This window comes from Macaca thibetana, unplaced genomic scaffold (assembly GCF_024542745.1).
Source record: "Macaca thibetana thibetana isolate TM-01 unplaced genomic scaffold, ASM2454274v1 unplaced_scaffolds157, whole genome shotgun sequence".
Taxonomy (NCBI): domain Eukaryota; kingdom Metazoa; phylum Chordata; class Mammalia; order Primates; family Cercopithecidae; genus Macaca; species Macaca thibetana.
The window spans coordinates 214-22,004 of NW_026088946.1; the positions used below are offsets into that span (position 1 = coordinate 214).

Genomic DNA, 21,791 nt, shown 5'->3' on the forward strand with positions numbered 1-21,791 from the left:
CAACAGAGATGCTATTTCAAAAATTATACTGGAAATTTTATAGTGTAATGATACAAAGAAGTTGACATTGGTGGGGTTAAAATGGGGATAAAGAGGCCAATTTTGTAAATTCAACCAATTTAAGTTTAGTTAGATTTTCTCTCTTCAGGTTTAGGCTTTAACTAATCATCTAAGCATATTTCACAATTTTTGACAAACATAAATAATTACATTTTTAGTGGGCTCTAAATCAATTTTTATATCAAATTCCAGGAAAACATAACACTGTAAACTGACTTACATAATTCAGTAAAATCAAGTTTTAGTCTTATTGACTAGTTTCAAGCCCATTAGTTAATATACAGGTTCTGTGTTTAGCTGTATATTAGTTGATATACAGGTTCTGTGTTTAGCTCTACAGGTTGGAATATTGTGTATAAACTGGCAATTTACAATACCATAGTTAAATTAAGAATATAGAGGTTGAATCATTTGAAATTGCCAGTTTTAAACCATCTTTTGCTTTAAAAATGGCCATTTCACATTGCCCAACCTAAAATGTTATCATTCAAGAAGTTAGCATCAGTTTTCTATTAACTAATGCTAATTCCTTGCTTGAAGGAAAGCATTCGTTTCAAATTTGACTTTTTTTCTTTTTTGCTGAGAGGGGGTTTACATTATTCTGTGTTCACATAATATTTTGTTGATTTTGTTAAAGGTTATTTAGAGGATTAACATTCAGCTGGTATGTACCAGAGCAGCCTCTTTTTTAAGTGTTCATTCATATTAGTCTTGCTGTCTTCTGTGGTTGCTGCCTGCAGGTTACCAATAGTATCATGATAGTAAAAATATTTTATATTGATTTATAGGAGTTCGTCAAGAATCTGAATGCCAATTTTTCTTAGTATTGCAATTACATTCTCCCAACATGTTGCCTTTTAAATTTGATTGTGATTTATTTTGTTGTACAAAAGTTTGTAAATTTTTGTTTTGTTTTGAGACATGATCTCACTCTGTCACTCAGGCTGGAGTGCAGTGGCATGATCGGCTCATTGCAGCCTGAAACTCCTGGGGCTCAAGCGATCCTCCCATCTCAGCCCCTCTGAGTAGGTGGGACTACAGGCGAGCATCACCATGCCTGGCTAATTTTTGTATTTTTGGTAGAGACAGGGTCTCACTATGTTGCCCACACTGGTCTCGAACTCCTGGACTCAAGTGATCCACCCACCTCAGCTTCCCAAAGTGCTGGGATTACAGGCATGAGCCATCGTGCCTGGAGAGGAGTTTGTAATTTTGAAGGTAGTAAAATTTGTTCATCTATGTGTGTGTATGTATTTCATGCTTTTCTGTCATGTTTAAGAAATTCACCCCTATACTAATGTAGTGAAGATATTCCACATTTCTTCAAAAATATTCAAGTTCTATTTTTAATATTTGGGTCTTTAATCTAATTGGAAGTTGGGAGAGGTATTTTTTTCATATAGATAGCCAATTGTCCCAACACCATCAATTGCATGCTATTTTGTTCTCCATTAATTTGTAATCCCTCTCAGTAATATACTAAATTTCTATAAATATTCAAAACTGTTTCTAACTTCTCTCTACCACACTTTTGTAATATTTGTAGCTTTATAATGTAGTTTGATAAAGGCAGAATAGTCTTGCTCTCCTTGGAACTTTATTATTATGTTCAGTTTTAAAGTCATTTTGTGAAATGCCATAATGAAACGCTTTTAGGATTTTTGTTGGAACTACATTGAAATTATTAACTTGAGAGAACTGACAACTTTGCAATATTGAGTTGTACATATGAATTATCTTGTTCCTTTTTTAATAATGTTTTATACTTTTTTCATCATGTCTTTGCATATCTTTTCAAAAATTCGTTCCTACACAAATTGTAACTGAAAATGGCATCTTTTTTTCTGTTACATTAGGTTGTTTCCAATTTTTACTGTGATAAGTAATACGGCTTTTTTTGTTTGTTTTTATCACCCAGGCTGTTTGTATCAGCCTGGGTTTGTTTTTTCACCCAGGCTGGAGTGCAGTGGCATGATTTCAGTTCATTGCAACCTCTGCCTCCTGGGTTCAAGCAACTCTGGTGCCTGAGCCTCCCAAGTAGCTGGGATTACAGGCATCCACCACCACACCCAGCTGTATTTTTAGTAGAGATGGGGTTTTGCCATGTTGTCCAGGCTGGCCTTAAACTCCTGACCTCAAGTGATGCGCCTTCCTCTCCCTCCCAAAGTGTTGGGATTATAGGCATGAGCCACCGCACCTAGCCCAATAATACTGGTTTTAAAAATATACGCTTCTTGTTGCACATGTGGCCACATTTTTGTTGAGTATATACCTTGGACTAAAATTGTTCTGTCTTAGGGTAATGAATCTTGAACTTTACTTGATAATGTCACCTGTTTTCTAAAACAGTTGTACAAATTTTTACTCCACTGGTATTGTATACTTCAAGCATCCCATATCTTCCCCAATAGTTGCAATTCTGAGTATTTTTATTTTTAGCCTTTGGGTGTTTGTGTAATGGCATCTTACAGTGGTGATCATTTGCATTTCTATAATTACTAAGAAAACTGAGGAAGTTTCTTTAAGATTATTAAGTATTTGGATATCCTTTTTTGTACAGTAAATTTTAAATTTTCTTAACCATTTTTCTCCTGGGTTATTCATCTTTTTTCTCTTGATTGTAGGGGTTCTTTATGTATTCTGATTTCAATTATGTTATTGATCATAAATGTATTTCAAGAAAGCTTTTCTGCTTTGTGATTTGCCTTTTCTCTCTCTCAGGAGTATCTTTTGGTTGACAGAGGTTCTTAGTTGGATTACCGTCATAGGTACCATGCTCTCCCTTTATAAAGTTTGTGTGTTTGGGTCCTGATTAAGACAATTTTCCTTGAGTTTAAAGGACATTTTACTACTATATTTTCTTCTAGAAGGTTCATTCCTTTTAAAATTGATTTATGTGTGTGGTGTGAGGAAGGTATCAGGTTTCATCTTTTTCCATGTATGGCTATCCAATTATTGCAGCACACTGGTTGAGAAGATTTTCATTTCTTTACCACCTTGCAGAACATGAATCTGTTTCTGACCTTTCTGTTCTGTTCATCGATTTTTCATCTGTGTGCCAATAGCACAACTATCTTATTGTGGCTTTCTAATACGTCCTCATTTCCAGTCATGGAGTATAATTATCTTTTCCTTTTTCTTCACAATTGTTTGGGTATTTTAGGTCATCTACATTTCCATGTAAAGTTTGGAATCAACTAGTCAAATTACACACACTGGATAGAAATTTGTTTGGAATTACATTGAATTTATAGCCTGGGGAGAATCGAGTCTTTACAATATTGACTCATCCAACCCATGAACAGAGGTATTCTCTCATTGAGTTAGGTCCTCTTCAATTTCTCTTTACAATGCTTTCTCATTTTCTGTATAGAAAGCTTGCATATTTTTGGCAAGATTTATGCCTAGATTTTTTTTGTGTGGTTAAATGATATCCCTTTAAAATGTTTATTTTCTAATTTTTTTTGTTGTTTTAAATGCAGTTCATTTTATTTATTCATCTTGCAATTAGCAACTTTCCTAAACTAACTTTTTTTTTTTTTTTTTTTTTGAGGTAGGGTCTCATTCTGTCACCCAGGCTGGAGTGCAGTGTCACGATCATGGCTCACTACAGCCTCAACCTCCCTGGGCTCGGGTGATCCTCCCATATCAGCCTCTTGAGTAACTAGGACCGCAGGCAGGTGCCACCATGCCCAGCTAATTTTTTGATTTTTTTGTAGAGATGGGGTTTCGCTATGTAGCCCAGGTTGGTCTCAAACTCCTGAGCTCAAGTGATCTGCCAGCCTCATCCTCCGCCTCCCAAAGTACTAGGACTGCAGGCCTAAGCCACTGTGTCCAGCCTAAAGTCACTTATTAGTTCTATTAATATATCTATAGATTCTTTTGGATTTTATGGTACATGATTACATCATACGAAAATAATACATTGTATTTTTTCTATTTCAGTCATTTCTCTCTTCTAGCACTGGCTAGAACCTTTAGTACAGTGTAGAATTAGAAGTGGCAATAGTGACCATCAACATTTCCATTCTCAAAGGAAAAGCTTTCAACATCTCTCCAATTGCTTTATGAGTGTGTGTGTGTTAGCTACCATTTATTAGATTAAGAAATTCCTTGGCTGGGTGCTGTGCTTACACCTGTAATTCCAGCACTTTGGGAGGCCCAGGGGGGCAAATCACTTGAGGCCAGGAATTTAAGACCTGCCTAGGCAACATGGTGAAACCCCATCTCTATTCAAAAATACAAAAATGTGCCAGGTGTGGTGGCGCATGCCTGCAATGCCAACTACTCCGGCTGAGGCAAGGGAATCAGTTGAACCCAGGAGGCAGAGGTTGCAGTGAGCCAAGATTGCACCACTGCTCTCCAGCCTGGATGACAGAGTGAGACTCTGTCTCAAAAAACAAAACAAAGCAAAACAAAACAAAAAGAAAGAAAAAAGAAATTCCTTTAGTTTGCTAAGAGTTGGTTTTTTTTTTTTCCAATCATGAATGGATGTTGAATTTTTAAAGATTTTTCTGAATCTTTGAGATGATAATTTTTCTAATTTTTCTACTTTATCCTATTAATAAATGTGGCTAATTACATTGATTAAGTGGTAAACCAACATATTTCTGGAATAAACGTAATTTACTTGTGCTATATTATTTTGTCAAATAATTATTAAATTATTTTATTATTAAATTGCCAGATCCTGTTTGCTAATATTTTGTTTAGGATTTTTAAATTCATGTAATCTGGGCAATTGGTTATAATTTTCCTTTCTCATAGTTTCTTCAAATCTTGGCTTCATAAAATGAGTTAGATTTCATTTTCTCTGCTTTTATTCTCTAGGTAAATTTACACATGCTGATTTTTTTCTTTCTTAAGTGTAAAGTGAAATTCACCAGTAAAGGCACATTGGCCTAGAGTTTTCTCTGGAGAGAAGTCTTTAAATTCAATTCCACATATAGAATTTTTAAATAATTTTATTTATTTTGCCCATTTTGGTAGATTATAGTTTTCCCAGTATTTGTCCATGTGATCTAACTTTGAAATGTCTTAACAACAAATTGTTCACAATATCATTTTACCATTTTAATGTCTACAGAGGTGTTCCTTTTCTTATTCCTTACATTGCTTTCTTGGTGCCTTCTCCCCTTTTTTCTTTTGATTAGTCTCATCAGGGATTTATCAATTTTACTAGTCTTTTAAAAGTACCAAATTTTTGGCCTTTTTGGTGGTCTCTATTATTTATTCATTTTTTATTTCATCAATTACTATTACATTTAGTATTTTCTTCTGTACTCTTTAGGTTAATTTGTTCTTTTCCTGACTTCTTGAGATGGATAATTCTTAGAGTGTTGACCACTCTCTTTTCTATTTACTCCAGCCTGGGCGACAGAGCGAGACTCCATCTAAAAAAAAAAAAAAGAAAGAAATGATGGAGCACCTATTGCCGTTCTTGCACTTGTTCCTGGGGAGCTCACAGCCTATCTTTTACAAGTGTCCTGAGCCTCTTGCAGGCCTTTCATGTGTGTTTCCTTCCTGACTTCCTCCTATTTTTCTCACACCTCTGAACCTGCTGTCAGGTGAAAAAATTTAAGAGCTCATGAATTTGATGGTGTGGGAGTGTCCTAGACAGTCCAGCCCTTGGGGGTGGGGAGTTGGGCAGAGAGGAAGGATGGCACTCCAGGGGCCAGAGCCAGAAGCACAGGGAATCCAGGCCTAGAGTAGGATTTCCAGGCTGAGGAAAGAGAGGCCATGGGTCAGGGGAAGGTCCAGACCAGGACAGGGACAGAGGGTGTATCTCGAGGTTCAGCCAGATATAGCTCCCTCCAAAACACAGGCAGCGAGTTGGAGGGTGAGCTGCAAGGAGGAAGGGGAGGTGGGAGAGAATGGATGGACCGGTGTTCAGTGAGCCGATTCCTCCTATCCTGGCCTATGTCCCCAGGGGACACGCCTGGGAGCCTGTGATCCTCTCCTCCAGGCTGCTTTCCCACTGGTGCCAGGATTCCCCCAATGCCACACTGAGAACCCAGGAGAAGCATCAAATTGTATGAGAGATAAGAAATGAAGAGAGGGAGCAGGATTTCTGGTTGACAAAAGACGTTTGAGGGTTTTCTGGGTACAGGGAGAAGGGCTGGATGGCTTGGGATGCAGAGAGAGCCCTCCTCTGGGATCCTGCAGCTCCAGGCCCCTGTGGGTGGGGTGAGGGTTGGGAACCTATAAACATTCTGCAGGGGCCACTGTCTTCTCCACGGTGCTCCCGTCATGCATGACCTGGCAGCTGAAGATGTTGCGGGATCTCCACTGCTCGGGCGTCAGGCTCAGGTAGCTGCTGGCCACGTATTTGTTGCTCTGTTGGGAGGGCACAGTCATCTCCATGCCCTGGATGATGGGGGTACCATCTGCCTTCCAGGTCACCATCAAGATTCCCAGATAGAAGTCACTCATGAGACACACCAGTGTGGCCTTGTTGGCTTGCATCTCCTCAGAAGATGGCGGAAACAGAGTGACTGAGGGGATGGCCTTGGGCTGACCTGTGTGGACAGAGGAGGGGGTGAGAGATGGCAGAGGTAGCGTGGGGTGCTGTGGAGCACCTCTCTCTGTCTAAAGTCTCTGGGAGGGTTCATGGTGTGGCCATCTGGTCCACCCAGGGTCTCTCCCTCCCTCTTAATTCCCTCCTTTCCACTAGAGCCCTCTGGAGAGCAGACAACCCTGCACCTTCCTAGGGGCCTTCCCAAGTCACCTTTGCCAGGTGTCCTGGCCCAGTCATTTCCTCTGCAGCCTTGGTTTCCCCGTGTGTACCCAGGGCAGGCTGTGCTCCCTCCTTCTTGGTTTCTGGAGTCTAAGTTTGGAATCTAGGGGTCTCTCCCACAGCACACAAAACTGTCCTGGCAGGGTGTGGGGAGGCCTAAGACTGGCATGGCCTGGAGCTTCCTGTCCCCTGGGACACCTGGCCCACTCACCTCTCCTGGTGAAGCACGGGCTCCACCCAGACAAACCCTGGGGCTCTGCCATCGACCCCGTCCCACCAGCCCGACCACAGGACCCTTCACATCAGCTGGGTTCTTGGGGCTGCTTGCCCAGACTGAGCGTGGTGGCACACACCTACAGTCCCAGCTACTTGGGAGGCTGAAGCAGGAGAATCACTTGAACCCAGGAGGTAGAAGTTTCAGTGAGCCAAGATTGTGCCACTGCAGTCCAGCCTGGGCGACAGAGCAGGACTCTGTCTTAAAAACATTAAAAAAAAAAAAAAAAAAGGCTCAAATGTGTCCTATGAAAAGTGTGTTGGATCTGTCAGTATACAGTATATAAAATGTATGAAAGGTAGCCTGTTCCAGAATTAAGTTTGGAAAGCTGAGGACCATCTGCATATACACAGCACGCCCTTTCCCTGCACCACAGTATCTTCAAAAATTCTTCCCTCCAATACTTTTTTTTTTTTTTTTTGAGACAGGGTCTCACTCTGTCACCCAGGCTGGAGTGCAGTGGCATGATCACAGCTCACTGCAGCCTTGACCTCCTCAAGCGATCCTCCCATCTCAGCCTCCTGAGTAGCTGGGATTATAGGCATGAGCCACTACACCCAGTTAATTTTTTTTTATTTTTATTTTTAGAGATGGGGTCCCACAATGTTGCCCAGCTCATCTGGAACTCCTGGGTACAAGCAATCCACCCACCTTGGCCTCCCAAAATGCTGAGATTACAGGCATGAACCACCACACCTGGCCTCCAATCTCTTCAAATTTCAGAACCTTACCTTTCTATCACTATAACACTATTTCCCTCACAGGATGCACGGTTATTATCAAGAAAGGCAGGAAGGGTGAAGATTTCTAGCATTTCTCTCTCAGTCCCATTTGGTGCTTACATCTTATTTTGGGTTGCACTTGACATCTTGACATATGGAATACTTGTCAGTAAGGCTTACAACAGCCTTAGGGTGATCATGTGGGTAATCTTGATGAGAGATATGATCATTAAATTCTAACCAAAATGTAGCATCCAAACATAAGACAAATATTTACAAGTGATAAATCCTGCATGAAAGAGAGGATAACGGTGCCCACCTCTGATAATCTGTCCCAAATCAAGGCAGTACAATTCCTGCAAAGAAAAAAAACAAAAGCATGTCTGCTAGTTCCAGGCCTGTGTTAGAGAAGGCTCTTTCTAGGGGCACCAGAGGGAATGGAGTGTAATTCAAACTGGAAGGCTTTTAAAGTGAGCTAGCTCACCTATTGAGGCTATACCTTTTAACTCCACTGCACTGCAGTAGTCAGGACTCTTGTTCCAAGTGACAGAAACCCCACTCAAACTAGCTTAAGCCTAAAGACAGATTTATGGACTGTCTCATGGAATTCATAAACAAGATAGTTCTGACTATCTCTCAGAACTCATTGGCCTTAAGAACTCTGTGGAGCCAGAAACTCAAACACCACTCTCTTCTCTTGTCATGTCTCCGTTTCTTTGAGATTTGTCCTTTTATCTCAGCAATTCCCCCAATCCTCTAGTTCACATAATCTGAAGCATGGTTACAGGGAGCTCCTAAATTTTATATTTTGCAAATCAGAGAGCCTGGTTCAACTCTCTTTCTGTCTCCGTTTGAAAAATCTGTGTAAAGACATTTATTGGATTGGCCTGGGCAGGTGCGTTCCCCTGAATCAATCAGCACTGGGCATAGGACAAGTTCACATAATAATCGGGCAACCTAGAAAAAGGAAGTAAGGAGCAGAGGCAGCCCTTAGAAGGCAAGTAGTGCCAGAACGACATTCCCATGGGTGTTCTCTGAATCAACAACCCTACCATCCTGATGTTTTCTTTTGCATTCATTAATATTTGTGTGAGTCTGGAGAAATATACCATGTTCATGGATTGGAATACTCAATATCATAAAGATCAGTTCTCCTCAAAGTGATTTGTAGATTACATGTAATTCTTATCAAAATCTAAACAGATTTCTTTCTTTTCTTATTTATTTATTTATTTAGAGACAGAGTCTCGCTCTGTCACCCAGGCTGGAGTGCAGTGGCGCAATCTCGGCTCACTGCAAGCTCTGCCTCCCGCATTCACGCCACTCTCCTGCCTCAGCCTCCCAAGTAGCTGGGACCACAGGTGCCCCCCACGACACCCGGCTTTTTTTTTTTCTTTTGTATTTTTGGTAGAGATGGGGCTTCACGGTTTTAGCCAGAATGGTCTCGAGTTCCTGACTTTGTGATCTGCCTGCCTCAGCCTCCCAAAGTGCTGGGATTACAGATGTGAGCCACTGCGTCCAGCGCTTTTTTTTTTTTAAACAAACAGTCATCATTAGGATGAATCTCAACATATTTCTTAATAAATATTGACAAGCTGATTCTAATTTTGTTTTTAGAAAGCATCTTGCTCTGTTGTCTAAGCTGGAGTATAGTGGTGCAATTACAGCTCAGTGAAGCCTCAAACTCCTGGGCTCAAGCAATCCTCCCACCTCAGTCTCTCCAAGTGCTAGGATTACAGATGTCTGCCACCACGCCCGGCTAATTCTAAATTTATATGAAAATGCAGGCTGGGTGTGGTGGCTCACGCCTGTAATCCAAAATTTTGGGAAGCAGAGGCAGGTGAATCACCTGAGGTCAAGAGTTCCAGATCAGCCTGGCCAACACAGCAAACCCCGTCTCTACTATAAAAACACAAAAAAGTTAGCCAAGTGTAGTGGCACCTGCCTGTAATCCCAGCTACTCAGGAGGCTGAGACAGGAGAAACACGTGAATCTGGGAGGCAGAGATTACAGTGAGCTGAGATTGCACCATTGTACTCCAGCCTGGGCAACAAGAGCAAAACTCTGTCTCAAAGAAAAAAAAAAAAATGCAAAGGGCCAAGAATAGCCAAAATACTGGCTTGTTCTGAAATCTCTGGTCTATGAGATAATCCACTTTTTTTTTTTTTTTTTTTTTTTTTTTTTTGAGACAGAGTCTCCTCGCTCTGTTGCATAGGCTGCAGTTCATTGGTGTGATCTTGGCTCACTGCAAGCTCTGCCTCCTGGGCTCAAGCCATTCTCCTGCCTCAACCTCTCAAGCAGCTGGGACAACAGACACCCACCACCACCCTGGCTAATTTTTTGTGTTTTTAGTAGAGACGGGGTTTCACCGTGTTAGCCAGGATGGTCTCGATCTCCTGACATCGTGATCTGCCCGCCTCTGCCTCCCAAAGTGCTGGGATTACAGGCATGAGCCACCGTGCCCGGCCAGACGAGATGATCCACTTCTTACTGACTTCAAGATGTGAAAAAAGGCTTGGCACAGTGGCTTATGCCTGTAATGCCAACACTGGGAGGCTGAGGTGGGAGGATCACTTAAGGTCAGGAATTGGAGACCAGTCCAGGCAACATGGCAGGAGCTTGTTTCTGCAGAAAAAGTCAAAAAAAAAAAAAAATTGCTGGGCACGATGATACACACCTGTAGCCCTAGCTATCCAGGAGGCTGAGTCAGGATGATTATTTGAGCCCAGGAGTTCAAGGCTATAGTGGCTGAGGTGGGCGGATCATGAGGTCAGGAGAGCAAGACCATCCTGGCCAACATGGTGAAACCCCGTCTCCACTGAAAATACAAAAAAATTAGCCAGGCGTGATGGTGGGTGCCTGTAGTCCCAGCTACTCGGGAGGCTGAGGCAAGAGAATCACTTGAACCCAGGAGGCGGAAGGTGTGCGCCTGTAATCCCAGTTACTGAGGAGGCTGAGGCACGAGAATTGCTTGAGTTCAGGAGACGGAGGTTGCAGTGAACTGACATCTCACCACTGCACTCCAGCCTGGGTGACAGAATGAGACTGCCTGAAAAAAAAAAAACAAAACAAAACAAAAAATCAGTGCTATTTTATCTAAGTGTTTTATGATTAAAGTCTACAATTGTCTTTTGCACTAAGTTTATTATTTTTATTGTATTAAACTTTAGATTCATGGGGCACATGTGCAGGTGTGTTCCATGAGTACACTGCAAAATGCTAAGGTTTGGGCTTCTAGTGAACCCATCACCCAAACACTGACCATAGTACCCAATGAGCAGTTTTTCAACCCTTTCCCCTCCTTCCCTCCCCACCTGTGGAGCTCCCAGTGTCTGTTATTTCCATCTTTATGTCCATTTGAACCAACTGTTTAGCTATTTATTTATTAATTTATTTTTGAGTCTCACTCCTTCACCCTGGCTGGAGGGCAGTGGCTCCATCTCAGCTCACTGCAACGTTCGCCTCCCGGGTTCAAGCGATTCTCCTGCCTCAGCCTTCTGAGTAGCTGGGATTACAGGCACGCGCCACCACACCGGGCAAACTTTTGCAATTTTAGTAGAAATGGGGTTCCATCATGTTGGCCAGGCTGGTATCGAACTCCTGTCCTCAAGTGATCCACCTGCTTTGCCCTCCCAGAGCGCTGGCATTATAGGTATGAGCCACTGCACCTCGCCTATTTTTAAATAATACTTAATTTTCTTTCATTTTGCTAATAATTTAGAGTACAATTATATAATGATGTTAACTTTTTTTGGGTGGTGGGATGGGGTCTCACTCTGTCACCCAGGCTGGAGTGCAATGGCTCAATCATGCTTCCCTGCTGCCTCAAATTCCTAGGGTCAAGTGATTCTCCCACCTCAGCCTCCCAAACAGCTGGGACTACAGGCACGCACCACCATGCCCAGCTCATTTTTCTATTTTTGTGGAGACAGGGTCTTGCTATGTTGCCCAGGGGGGTGTCAAATTCCTGAGCTCAAGCAATCTGCCCGCCTTGGCTTCCCAAAGTGCTGGGATTATAGGCATAAACCACCGTCCCTGGCCTAATAATGTAGAATTTTACTTAATGCTTCATAATATCATTTTAAAAGTTTGTATTGGAAATGTATTTAAATATGTAGTTTGATCTTTTGAAAAACATTTGAATTCCTAACAGATTATAAAATACTAGTTGTGCCCAGGAGGCGGAGGTTGCAATGAACAGAGATAACACTACTGCACTCCAGCTGGGGTGACAGAGCAAGACTCCAACTCAAAAAAAAAAAAAAAAAATAGTTGTGTTAGGGTTCAAACCAGAGAAGCAGAACCAGTAGGAGAGATACACAGATTCAGATATACATAAACATATAGTGACACACATCTGCATAGATATAGAAACGGATGGCTTCTAGCCGGGCACAGTGGCTCAAGCCTGTAATCCCAGCACTTTGGGAGGCTGAGGCAGGCAGATCACCTAAGGTCAGGAGTTTGAGACCAGCCTGGCCAACATGATGAAACTCTGTCTCTAATAAAAATACAAAAATTAGCCAGGTGTGGTGGTGCATGCCTGTAGTTCCAGCAAATCGGGAGGCTGAGACAGGAGAATTGCTTGAACCCGGGAGGCACAGATTGCAGTGAACCGAGATCGCGCCAGGGCACTCCAGCCTGGGTGACAAAGCTAGACTCCGTCTCTAACAAACAAACAAACAAACAAAAAAGCTATATACAGACATACATCTAGATAGATAGATAGATTGGTAAAACCTTGGCTTCTGCATTTGTGGGGTTGGCTAAGCAAGCCCAGAGTCCACAGGACTGGCCGTCAGGAAACGACAATCACCGGTGGGCTGGAGCCGCACAGGCAGGGCCAAAGCTTGTTTTTCACAGGCACTCAGGAAGAAAGATCCAGAGAGAAGGGAGCACAATGGTGGACTCAACTGCTATTTGAAGTCTGTGCTCCAGGAAGTCCTAAGCCCTCTCTTTTTTAAAAAAAGAAACATAAACTTTTTGGCTGGCTGTGGTGGCACAAGCTGTAGTCTCAGCTGCTCAGGAGGTTGAGGCAGGAGAATTGCTTGAGCACAGGAGTTAGAATCTAGCCTGAGCAGCATAACAAGACTTTGGTTCTAAAAAGTATTTAAAAAATAGTCTGGCCACAGTGGCTCACGACCGTAGTCCCAGCACTTTGGGAGGCCAAGGTGGGTGAACTGCTTGAAGCCAGGAGTTCAAGATCAGCCTGGCCAACATGGTGAAACCCCGTCTCTACTAAAAATACAAAAATCAGCCGGGTGTGGTGGCGCATGCCTGTAATCCCAGCTACTTGGGAGGCTGAGGTGGAAGAATTGCTTGAACCTGGGAGGCAGAGCTTGCAGTGAGCCAACATTGCACTGCTGCACTCCAGCCTGGGTGACAGAGTGAGACCCTGTCTCAAAAAAATAAATAAGAAATATTTTCAAAATAAAACACTTTTAATGTTATTATTATTTTTTTCTTTAGCAGCACATTGGGAAGTTGAGTAAACTTTTAATTTTAAAACAGTTTTAGAATTACAGACAAATTGCCAAGACAGCACATAAGTTCACACATACCCTTGTACCTGGCTTCCTTCTTATGAACATCTTAAATTACTATGGTAAATTGCTACAGTTAAAAAACCTGGCTGGGCATGGTACCTCACACCTATGATCCCAGCACTTCGGGAAGCCAAAGTGGGAGGATTACTTGAGTCTTGGAGTTCAAGACTAGCCTGGGATACACAGTGAGACCTTGTTTTAGTTAAAAAAAAAAAAAAAAATTTAAGGCCGGGCGCGGTGGCTCATGCCTATAGTCACAACACTTTGGGAGGCCGAGGCAGGCGGATCACCTGAGGTCGGGAGTTCAAGATCAGCCTGACCGACATGGAGAAACCCGGTCTCTACTAAAAATACAAAATTAGCCGGAAGTGGTGGGGCATGCTTGTAATCCCAGCTACTCAGGAGGCTGATGCAGAAGAATCACTTGAAACCAGGAGGCGGAGGTTGCAGTGAGCCGAGATCTCGCCATTGCACTCCAGCCTGGGCAACAAGAGCAAAACCCCATCTCAAAAAAAAAAAAATTTTTTTTAATGAAAAATTGGACCAGGCTGGAGCACAGTGGGACAGTCACACCTCACTGCAGCGTCAAACTCCTGGGCTCAAGCAATTCTCCCTCCTCAGCCTCCCTAGCAGCTGGGACTGTAAGTGCATACCACCATGCTGACTAACTAAAACAAAAAAAAAAAAATTTAGAGAGATGTAGTCTCGCTATGTTGCCCAGGCTAGTCTCACACTCCTGACCTCAAGATCTTCCCATCTTAGCCTCCCAAAGTGCTAGGATGTGAGCCACCATCCCTGGTCCCAATAAACCAATACTGATATATTATTATTAACTAAGGTTCATCTTGATTCAGATTTCTTTACTATTTCCCCTAATGTTCTTTTCCTGTCCCAAGATCTCATCCAGGAGACCATACTATGTTTAGTTCTTAAGTCTCCTCAGGATTGCTGGAGTGCAGTGACTCCATCTCGGCTCACTGTAACCTCTCATCACTGAGTTCAAGCTATTCTCCTGCCTCAGCCTCCCCAGTTGCTGGGATTACAGGCACCTGCCACCATGCCCAGCAGTGCAGTGGGGCGATCTTGGCTCACTGCAACCTCCGCCTCCTGGGTTCAAACGATTCTCCTGCCTCAGTCTCCCAAGTAGCTGGGATTACAGGTGTGTGCCGCAACTCACTGTCTTTTTTTTTGGAGACAGAGTTTGAGATGGGGCTTTACCACATTGGCCAGGCTGGTCTAGAACTCCTGGCCTCAGGTCATCCACCCACCTCAGCCTCCCAAAGTGCTGGGATTACAGGTGTGAGCAACTGTGCCCAGGCTGTTCTGCACTTCACTTGCAAAATACTTTTCCCTTTACAATAAATTGCTCTATGCTGCATCACCTTTGCTGTGTGATTCTTATTTAAGTTCTTTATTTATTTTAATTATTTCTTCTTTTTGAAACAGGGTCTCACTATGTTGCCCAGGCTGGTCTCAAACCTTTGAGCTCAAGCAATTCGCCCACCGTGGCCTCCCAAAGAGCTGGGATGACAGGCATTAGCCACCACACCCAGCCTAAATTCTTTGAAACTTACAACTGCGGACCCAAAAGACCTGTCAATCATTGCACCACTGCCATCCAGCTTGGGCGACAGTCTAAGGCCTCATCTCACAAAAGGAAAAAAAATATATAAATAAATAAATAAATAAAATTTTTTTTTTCCCTAAAAACAGGGTATCCCAGTCAGGCACGGTAGCTCACACCTGTAATCCTTGCACTTTGGGAGGCCGAGGCAGGTGAGTCATCTGAGGTCAAGAGTTCAAGACCAACCAGGCCTACATGGTGAAACCCTGGCTCTAAAAAAAAAAAAAAAAAAAAAAAACACAAAAATTAGCTGGACACGGTGGAAGGTGCCTGTAATCGCTGCTACTCAGAAGGCTGAGGGAGGAGAATCACTTGAACTTGGGAGGCGGAGGTTGCAGTGAACCCAAGAATGCACCAGTGTCCTCCAGTTTGGGCTCCTACAGAGTGAGACTCCAGCTCAAAAACAAATACAAATAAAAAAGACAGGGTCTCCCTCTGTTGCCCAGACCAGGGTGCAGTGAGCGGTCACAGCTCACTGCACCCTTGACCTCCCATGCTCAACTGATTCTCCTGCCTCAGTAGCTGCGACTACCCGCACACATTACCATGCCTGGCGAATTTTTTAATTTTTTGGGGTGATGGTCTCACTATGTTGCCCAGGCTGGTCTTGAACTCTTGGCCTGAAGTGATCCTCCTACCAAGTCCTCCTTACACAGAGCTGGGATGACAGGCGTGAGCCACCGCACCCGGCCCTCCAAAGCTGCCTGTTCCTTGAGCATGATGTGTAGCAAGGGGAGCTAGAGTGAGAGCAGCACCGTGGGGAAGGGACAGGACTGCCACCCTGAGCTTTCTGACGTTAGGCCAGAACCCCTCTTCTCCAAGCGAGATCAACCACATGAGTGGTTTGGAACCTGTGAAGGTTTAGAGATGCTGGGAGAACCTTTTTCCTGGGAGAGCTTTCCAAATAGGGAACAAACAGAGCCACCCTGGGCCCCGCTGAGGGAGGATCCTACCAGAAGCCGTCACCACTGTCTCGCTCCACGCCGGTGGTGATGTTGATGTCATCGATGCAGGTAGTTGGTGTCGTGTACAGAAGCACAGACCACTGCAGTCCCGCGTACTTGAAGAAGTCAAAGTCTGTGTTCTGGACAAAGTAACCCTTGGGATACCTAGGGCGGGAGGACTGTGGTTTGCTGGGCCCTTGCCATGGGTCTTTTGCCCTCAGTTCACATGCCTCCCCAGATCAGGGCCTCCTCTCTGCGAAGGCCACCCTGTCCCTGGCAGGAAGACCACAGGGTGGGGCGGGAAGGTGGGTGCGTGCAGTGGAGGAAGGATGGTACCCACTTGGACGTGTCAGTCACGTACGGATGGTCCCTAGTGGCAGGGTTGGGGGGTGAGCGTGCTGTTGATGGCAACAGTGAAGCAGAGGCGGGAGGGCAGGGGCCCCACCGGGAACAGGCTGCTGATGTCAGCCTCGAAGGGGAGGTAGCCCCTTTCATGCTCTAGCGTGTGGACACCATTCACCCACTGCAGACATAGGAGATATGGGGAGGGGGTGGCAGGTCGGGGCATGAGGAGGGGCTCTGCTATCTGGCACTCCCTCACATAACCCGAAGCATGGGGCTCAGGGGCCTGCCAGCCAGATGGGAAGAACGACTTCCCAGTGGGGTAGATCAGGCCACCTATCCCCCTACACAGGGCACAGCCCCCAGGGCAGGGTAAGGCCCCCCACCGTCCCAACCCAGGAGACAGGCTGTTGGTGGAATCTGAGGGTCCCAGGCTGTTCAGCAGCTGTGGCCACCCACCCGCCCTGCCTGCTAATGGCTACACTGACCACAATGGCATAGAAGTGGGCACTGCCAATCCTCAGTACCACTCTTGTGTACAGGTCCTGGATCCATCGCTTCAGCAGGGTCACCTCCCATTCATATCACACCCAGCTGACAAAATGCCCAGTCCTGGCTGATATCATTGAAGATGCAGAGAACCGGTATGTCCAAGGTGGGGCCAGACTGCAAAGAGAAGGGCTGGGCTCAGCTCCTAGGCCCCCAAAGGCATCTGGGACCAGTGTGCTGCACAGCTGTGCCCCCAGGCCTAGCACAAGCTCTGACACATGGTGGGGACTCCTGGTGGAAAAGACAGATAACTTGCTGATGACAGGTCCACTGCCAGGGCAGGTTGTACACCTGGACCAGTGGGGCCAGGAGATCCTCGTTGGGGCGGATGGCACCCAGTATCTCCCGAGACAGGGGTGAACCCAGGGGCACATCGCAGCCCGAGGCAAGAAAGTTCAGACCTGTGACTAAGATGCAAATGACCCACTGCCTGTCACAGGGAGGAAGGCTGGTTAGGGGGATGGGGGAGTTTGCTTAGGACACTGTGAGTGAGGCCCACGCTGGCAGCCAGCCCTCTCCTCTCTTTCTCTTGTACTGAATACCACAAAGTCAGAAACAGAGGATGTAGGCTGGGCACGGTGCTTCACACCTGTAATCCCAGCACTTTGGGAGGCAGAGGCAGGCGGATCACAAGGTCAGGAGTTCGAGACCAGCCTGGCCAATATGGTGAAACCCCATCTCTACTAAAAATACAAAAATTAACTGGGAGTGGTGGCGGGCACCTGTAGTCCCACCTACTCGGGAGGCTGAGGCAGGAGAATCGCTTGAACCCAGGAGGCGGAGGCTGCAGTGAGCCAAGATCATGCCATCGCACTCCAGCCTGGGTGACACAGTGAGACTCTCAAAAAAAAAAAAAAAGACAAAGAAAAAGAGGAGGTAGAACAGGCAAACGCGGCCCAGACCTCACCGGATCCCACTTCTCTGCTGACCACATTCCAAGTCAGGAGGGCAACAGGGGTGGCGTCCTTGGTCTGATGTCACTGTCTGTCCTCTATCTGAACCCTGAAAACCAAGCTACCTTCCCCCCTCAGCAGAGCCGACCTCAGAATGTCTAAACTGTCCCCTCCTCCCGATCCCCGGGCCCAGCTCTGTGCAGGGCCTGCCCCTCAGGCCTGACCAGTGTCTGGTGGCTCATGCCTGTAATGAGCGCTTTGGGAAGTCAACGTGGGAGGATGGCTTGAGGTCAGGAGTTCGCCTGGAGAACGTACTGAGACGCTGTATCTTAAAAAACAAAACAAAACCAAAAAGTTGGTTTTTGTTTTGAGACAGAGTCTTAGTTTGTCGCACAGGCTGGAGTGCAGTGGCTTGATCTCGGCTCACTGCAACCTCCGCCTTCCTGGTTCAAGCAATTCTCCTGCCTCTGCCTCCCAAGTAGCTGGGATTACAGGTGCTCATCACCACGCCCCGCTAACTTTTTTATTTTTAGTAGAGAGCTGGTTTCACCACGTTGGCCTGGGTGGTCTTGAACGCCTCCCCTCAGGTGATCCGCCCGCCTCGGCCTCCCAAGGTGCTGGGATTACAGGCGTGAACCACCAAGCCCGACCAAGTTTCCTTTCTTTCTTTCTTTTTTTTTTTTTTTAATTAGGCATGGCGGCCCCAGCTAACTTGCAAGGCTGGGGCAGGAGAATCGCTTGAGCTCAGAAGTTAGGATTGCCCTATTCCGCTCCAACCTGTGCGGCAGGGTCAAACCCCGTCTCAAAAACATTTCAAAAATTAAAAATAAATATTAGAGAGTACACTGCCCGGGCTCAGCTATCGCCTCCCGACGTGGCTGGACAGGAACGCTTCCTCCTCCTCCCGCCTCCTCCGCCCTGGCCCTCCCCGGTCCCCCTAGTCCCCCCGGTTCCCCCGTCCTCCAACCCCGCGCCCCCAAGCCCGTTGACCTTTAACCTCCTCAGGGCCCCCAGCTCCCGGGCACTCAGGTGAAGGAGGGTGCAGGGCGCCGGGGCTTTCGCCATTCCCAACGCCGGGCTTCCGGGCGCCTCCCAACGGTCGTCCCTACATCTGCTCCTGGAAGCCCCGGCGTCGGTTGTCGGAGAAGTCCGCTGGGAAGCTTCAGAGGCCGTGGAGCTCCTTGCCCTCCCCCGACGGGCTCTCCCGGGTGTACAGCATCCCGCCCAGCAGCGCCTGCGCGCAGCCACACAACAGCTGCTGAGAGCCGCCCAGGACACCGCCACCAGCCAGGTCATACCTCCCGCTCCCTGTCTTGGCACCAGTCTGAGGGGATGAGAGCGGCCGGGGGGGGGGAAGCCCTGCGGGCCTGTCGCGTGACGCGCCTGCGGTGTGACGCGCGTGACGCCGTCGGCGCCATGTTTGTTGAGGGCGCGTGCCAGGCCTGGAGGGGCGAGGCGGCTCCAGGTGCTGCCCAGTAGGACCTGTGGCTGGAACACAGGGCTAGGCCTTTGGGGAAGCGAGACCCCCACCCTCAGCTCCAGCCAAGAAGGGAGTCATCTGCTTCCCATCCCAGCAGAGGCTGGACGATCCAGGGCCCCAGGCCAGGACAGAACCCCTGAGATTGGTGGCATCCCCGTTTCTTCAAGGGGCACCTCCACTTGCTTTCCCCAGCAGGAATTGGAGCAGGCCCCAGAGGAGTCTCTTCCATGACTCCGGGATGGAGCCTTTTGCAGGGATGCACCTCCTTGGGAGGCGGCCGTAGCCTTGATCCAGGACCTCTGGGACCCCAACCCTAACCAAGGGGACAGAAGCTCCTTCTTGGCTTTGAAGATACATGAAGATACAGGGAGAGAGGCCAGGTGCAGTGGGTCACGCTTGTAATCCCAGCACTTTGGGACGCTGAGGTGGGCGGATCACTTGAGGCCAGGAGTTCGAGACCAGCCTGGCCAACATGGCGAAACCCCCTCTCTACTGAAAATACTTAAAAAAAAAAGGAGCCAGGCATGATAGCAGGCGCCTGTAATCCCAGCTACTCAGGAGGCTGAGGCTGAAGACTCACTTGAACCCAGGAGGCGAAGGTTGCAGTAAGCCGAGGTCGCACCACTGCAGTCCAACCTGGGTGACAGAGCAAGAATCTATCTCAAAAAAAAAAAAAAAAAAAAAAAAAATTGCAGGGAGAGGGTGCCCTGCGGGACCCCACTTTACTCCAGTAGGGAAGGCACCGTGTAGAAGGAATCTGGAAGAGATCTGGAGACAGTAAAAAAGACGTAGGTTTATTCAGGGGACTTTCACACAGGTGCAGTGGCTGTGGCTGGACATGAGAACCACTACATTTGTGAAAAGCATGCAGCTTCCATAACATTTTCACCTAGCATCCTCGACCTGTTACAGGTGGAAGGTATCCGAGTTCCCGGTGGTGAATCCATACACAACTGAAACAACCTCAATTCTTGCCTCCTCAGAAGAAATAATTTGACTGAGGGTCACAAGGTACATACCAGATAGAGGCAAGTTGCAGAGCAGGAGTAAAATTTTATTAAAAAGCAGTCCAGGAACAGGCGTGGTGGCTCATGCCTGTAATCCCAGTACTTTGGGAGGCTGAGTCAGGTGGATCACCTGAGATCAGGAGTTCGAGAGCAGCCTGGCCAACATGGTGAAACCATGTCTCTACTAAAAATACAAAAATTAGCTGGGCATGATGGTGAGTGCCTGTAATCCCAGCTACTTGGGAGGCTGAGGCAGGAGAATCTCTTGAACCTGGGACATGGAGGTTGCAGTAAGATGAGATTGAGCCACTGCACTCCAGCCTGGGCTATAGAGTGAGATAGTATAGAAAAAAATGGTTATTAAAAAACTTTAGAACAGGAGGTAAAGGAAAGAAGGAAAGTACAACTTGGAAGAGGGCCAAGCGGTCGACCTGAGAAACCAAGTGCCCAGCTTGACCTCTTGACTCAGATTTTCACAGGTTGGCATCCTTCCAGGATCTTGCCACTCCTGATTCCTTAGCTTGGGGCTCCGAACACACTTTCTTCTTTGACCATAAAGTCATTCTGAGGGTCCACATCAGGTACGGCTGTCAGGTGCCTCTGCCATACAGAGGGGTCCCTCTGGTCCTAGGAACCTGGACTGGACACAATTGTTTGTACGATTACTCCCCCACCCCTTTTCTCATGCTCGCCAAATCCACCTTCTGGGAATGGACCTTAATACTGGAAATGGAGTCCCCAGCATAGTGAAAATAAATACATTCTACAAACTGACAAGGCCTAAAGGCTTTTTCCCAAATGTTTATGCACTTTTTCTTATTTTCTTTCTTTAAAATTTTACTTGTATATTCCTTTAGTGAAATGCTTACATGCTTAAATTAGGATATAGTTCACTGTTTATGAGGCAGCTTTAGGCCACATTTAACAAAAGTAAGAACAAGTAGGATGCAAAAGTTTATACAGTATGTAAAAATCAGTAATTCAGGATGGGCTTGGTGGCTCACACCTGCAATCCCAGTACTTTGGGAGGGGGAGGCAGGAGGATGACTTGAGCCCAGGAGTTGTGACCAGCCTGGACAACATAATGAGACCACTGTCTCTACAAGAAATACAAAAAAAAAAAAAAAAAAAAAAATTACCCCGGTGGTGTGGCACACACCTATCATCCCAGGTACATGAGAGTCTGAGGCAGGAGCATTGATGAAGCCTGGGAAGCAGAGGTTGCAGTGAGCCAAGATTGTGCCACTGCACTCCAGCCCAGGTGACAGAGCGAAACCCCATCTCAAACAAAAAAATAAAACAAAGAAAAAAAAACACTAAAGGGTGCCAGAGAAGATGCCTTCCTTTTTCTTTTCTTTCTTTCTTTTTTTTTTTTTTTTTTTTTTTTTTGAGTCTCTCCCTGTCACCCAGGCTGGAGTGCAATGGCCCCATCTCGGCTCACTGCAACCTCCACCTCCCTGGTTCAACTGATTCTCCTGCCTCAGCCTCCTGAGTAGCTGGGATTACAGGTGCTCACCACCACACCCAGCTAATTTTTGTATTTTTAACAAAGATACGGTTTCACTATGTTAACCAGGCTGGCCTCAAAGTCCTGACCTCAGGTGATCCGCCTGC

At 46.1% G+C, this 21,791-nt stretch overlaps 1 gene segment (V, D, J or C); it reads right to left on the reverse strand.

Moving 5' to 3' along the window:
* Positions 1 to 5,975: 5,975 nt before the first annotated feature.
* LOC126947345 (immunoglobulin lambda constant 6-like) lies at positions 5,976 to 19,112 on the reverse strand. The segment is given in 3 exon segments: positions 5,976 to 6,578; positions 8,112 to 8,148; positions 18,989 to 19,112. Coding segments are annotated over 3 exon segments (474 nt in total).
* Between the last annotated feature and the right edge of the window lie 2,679 nt (positions 19,113 to 21,791).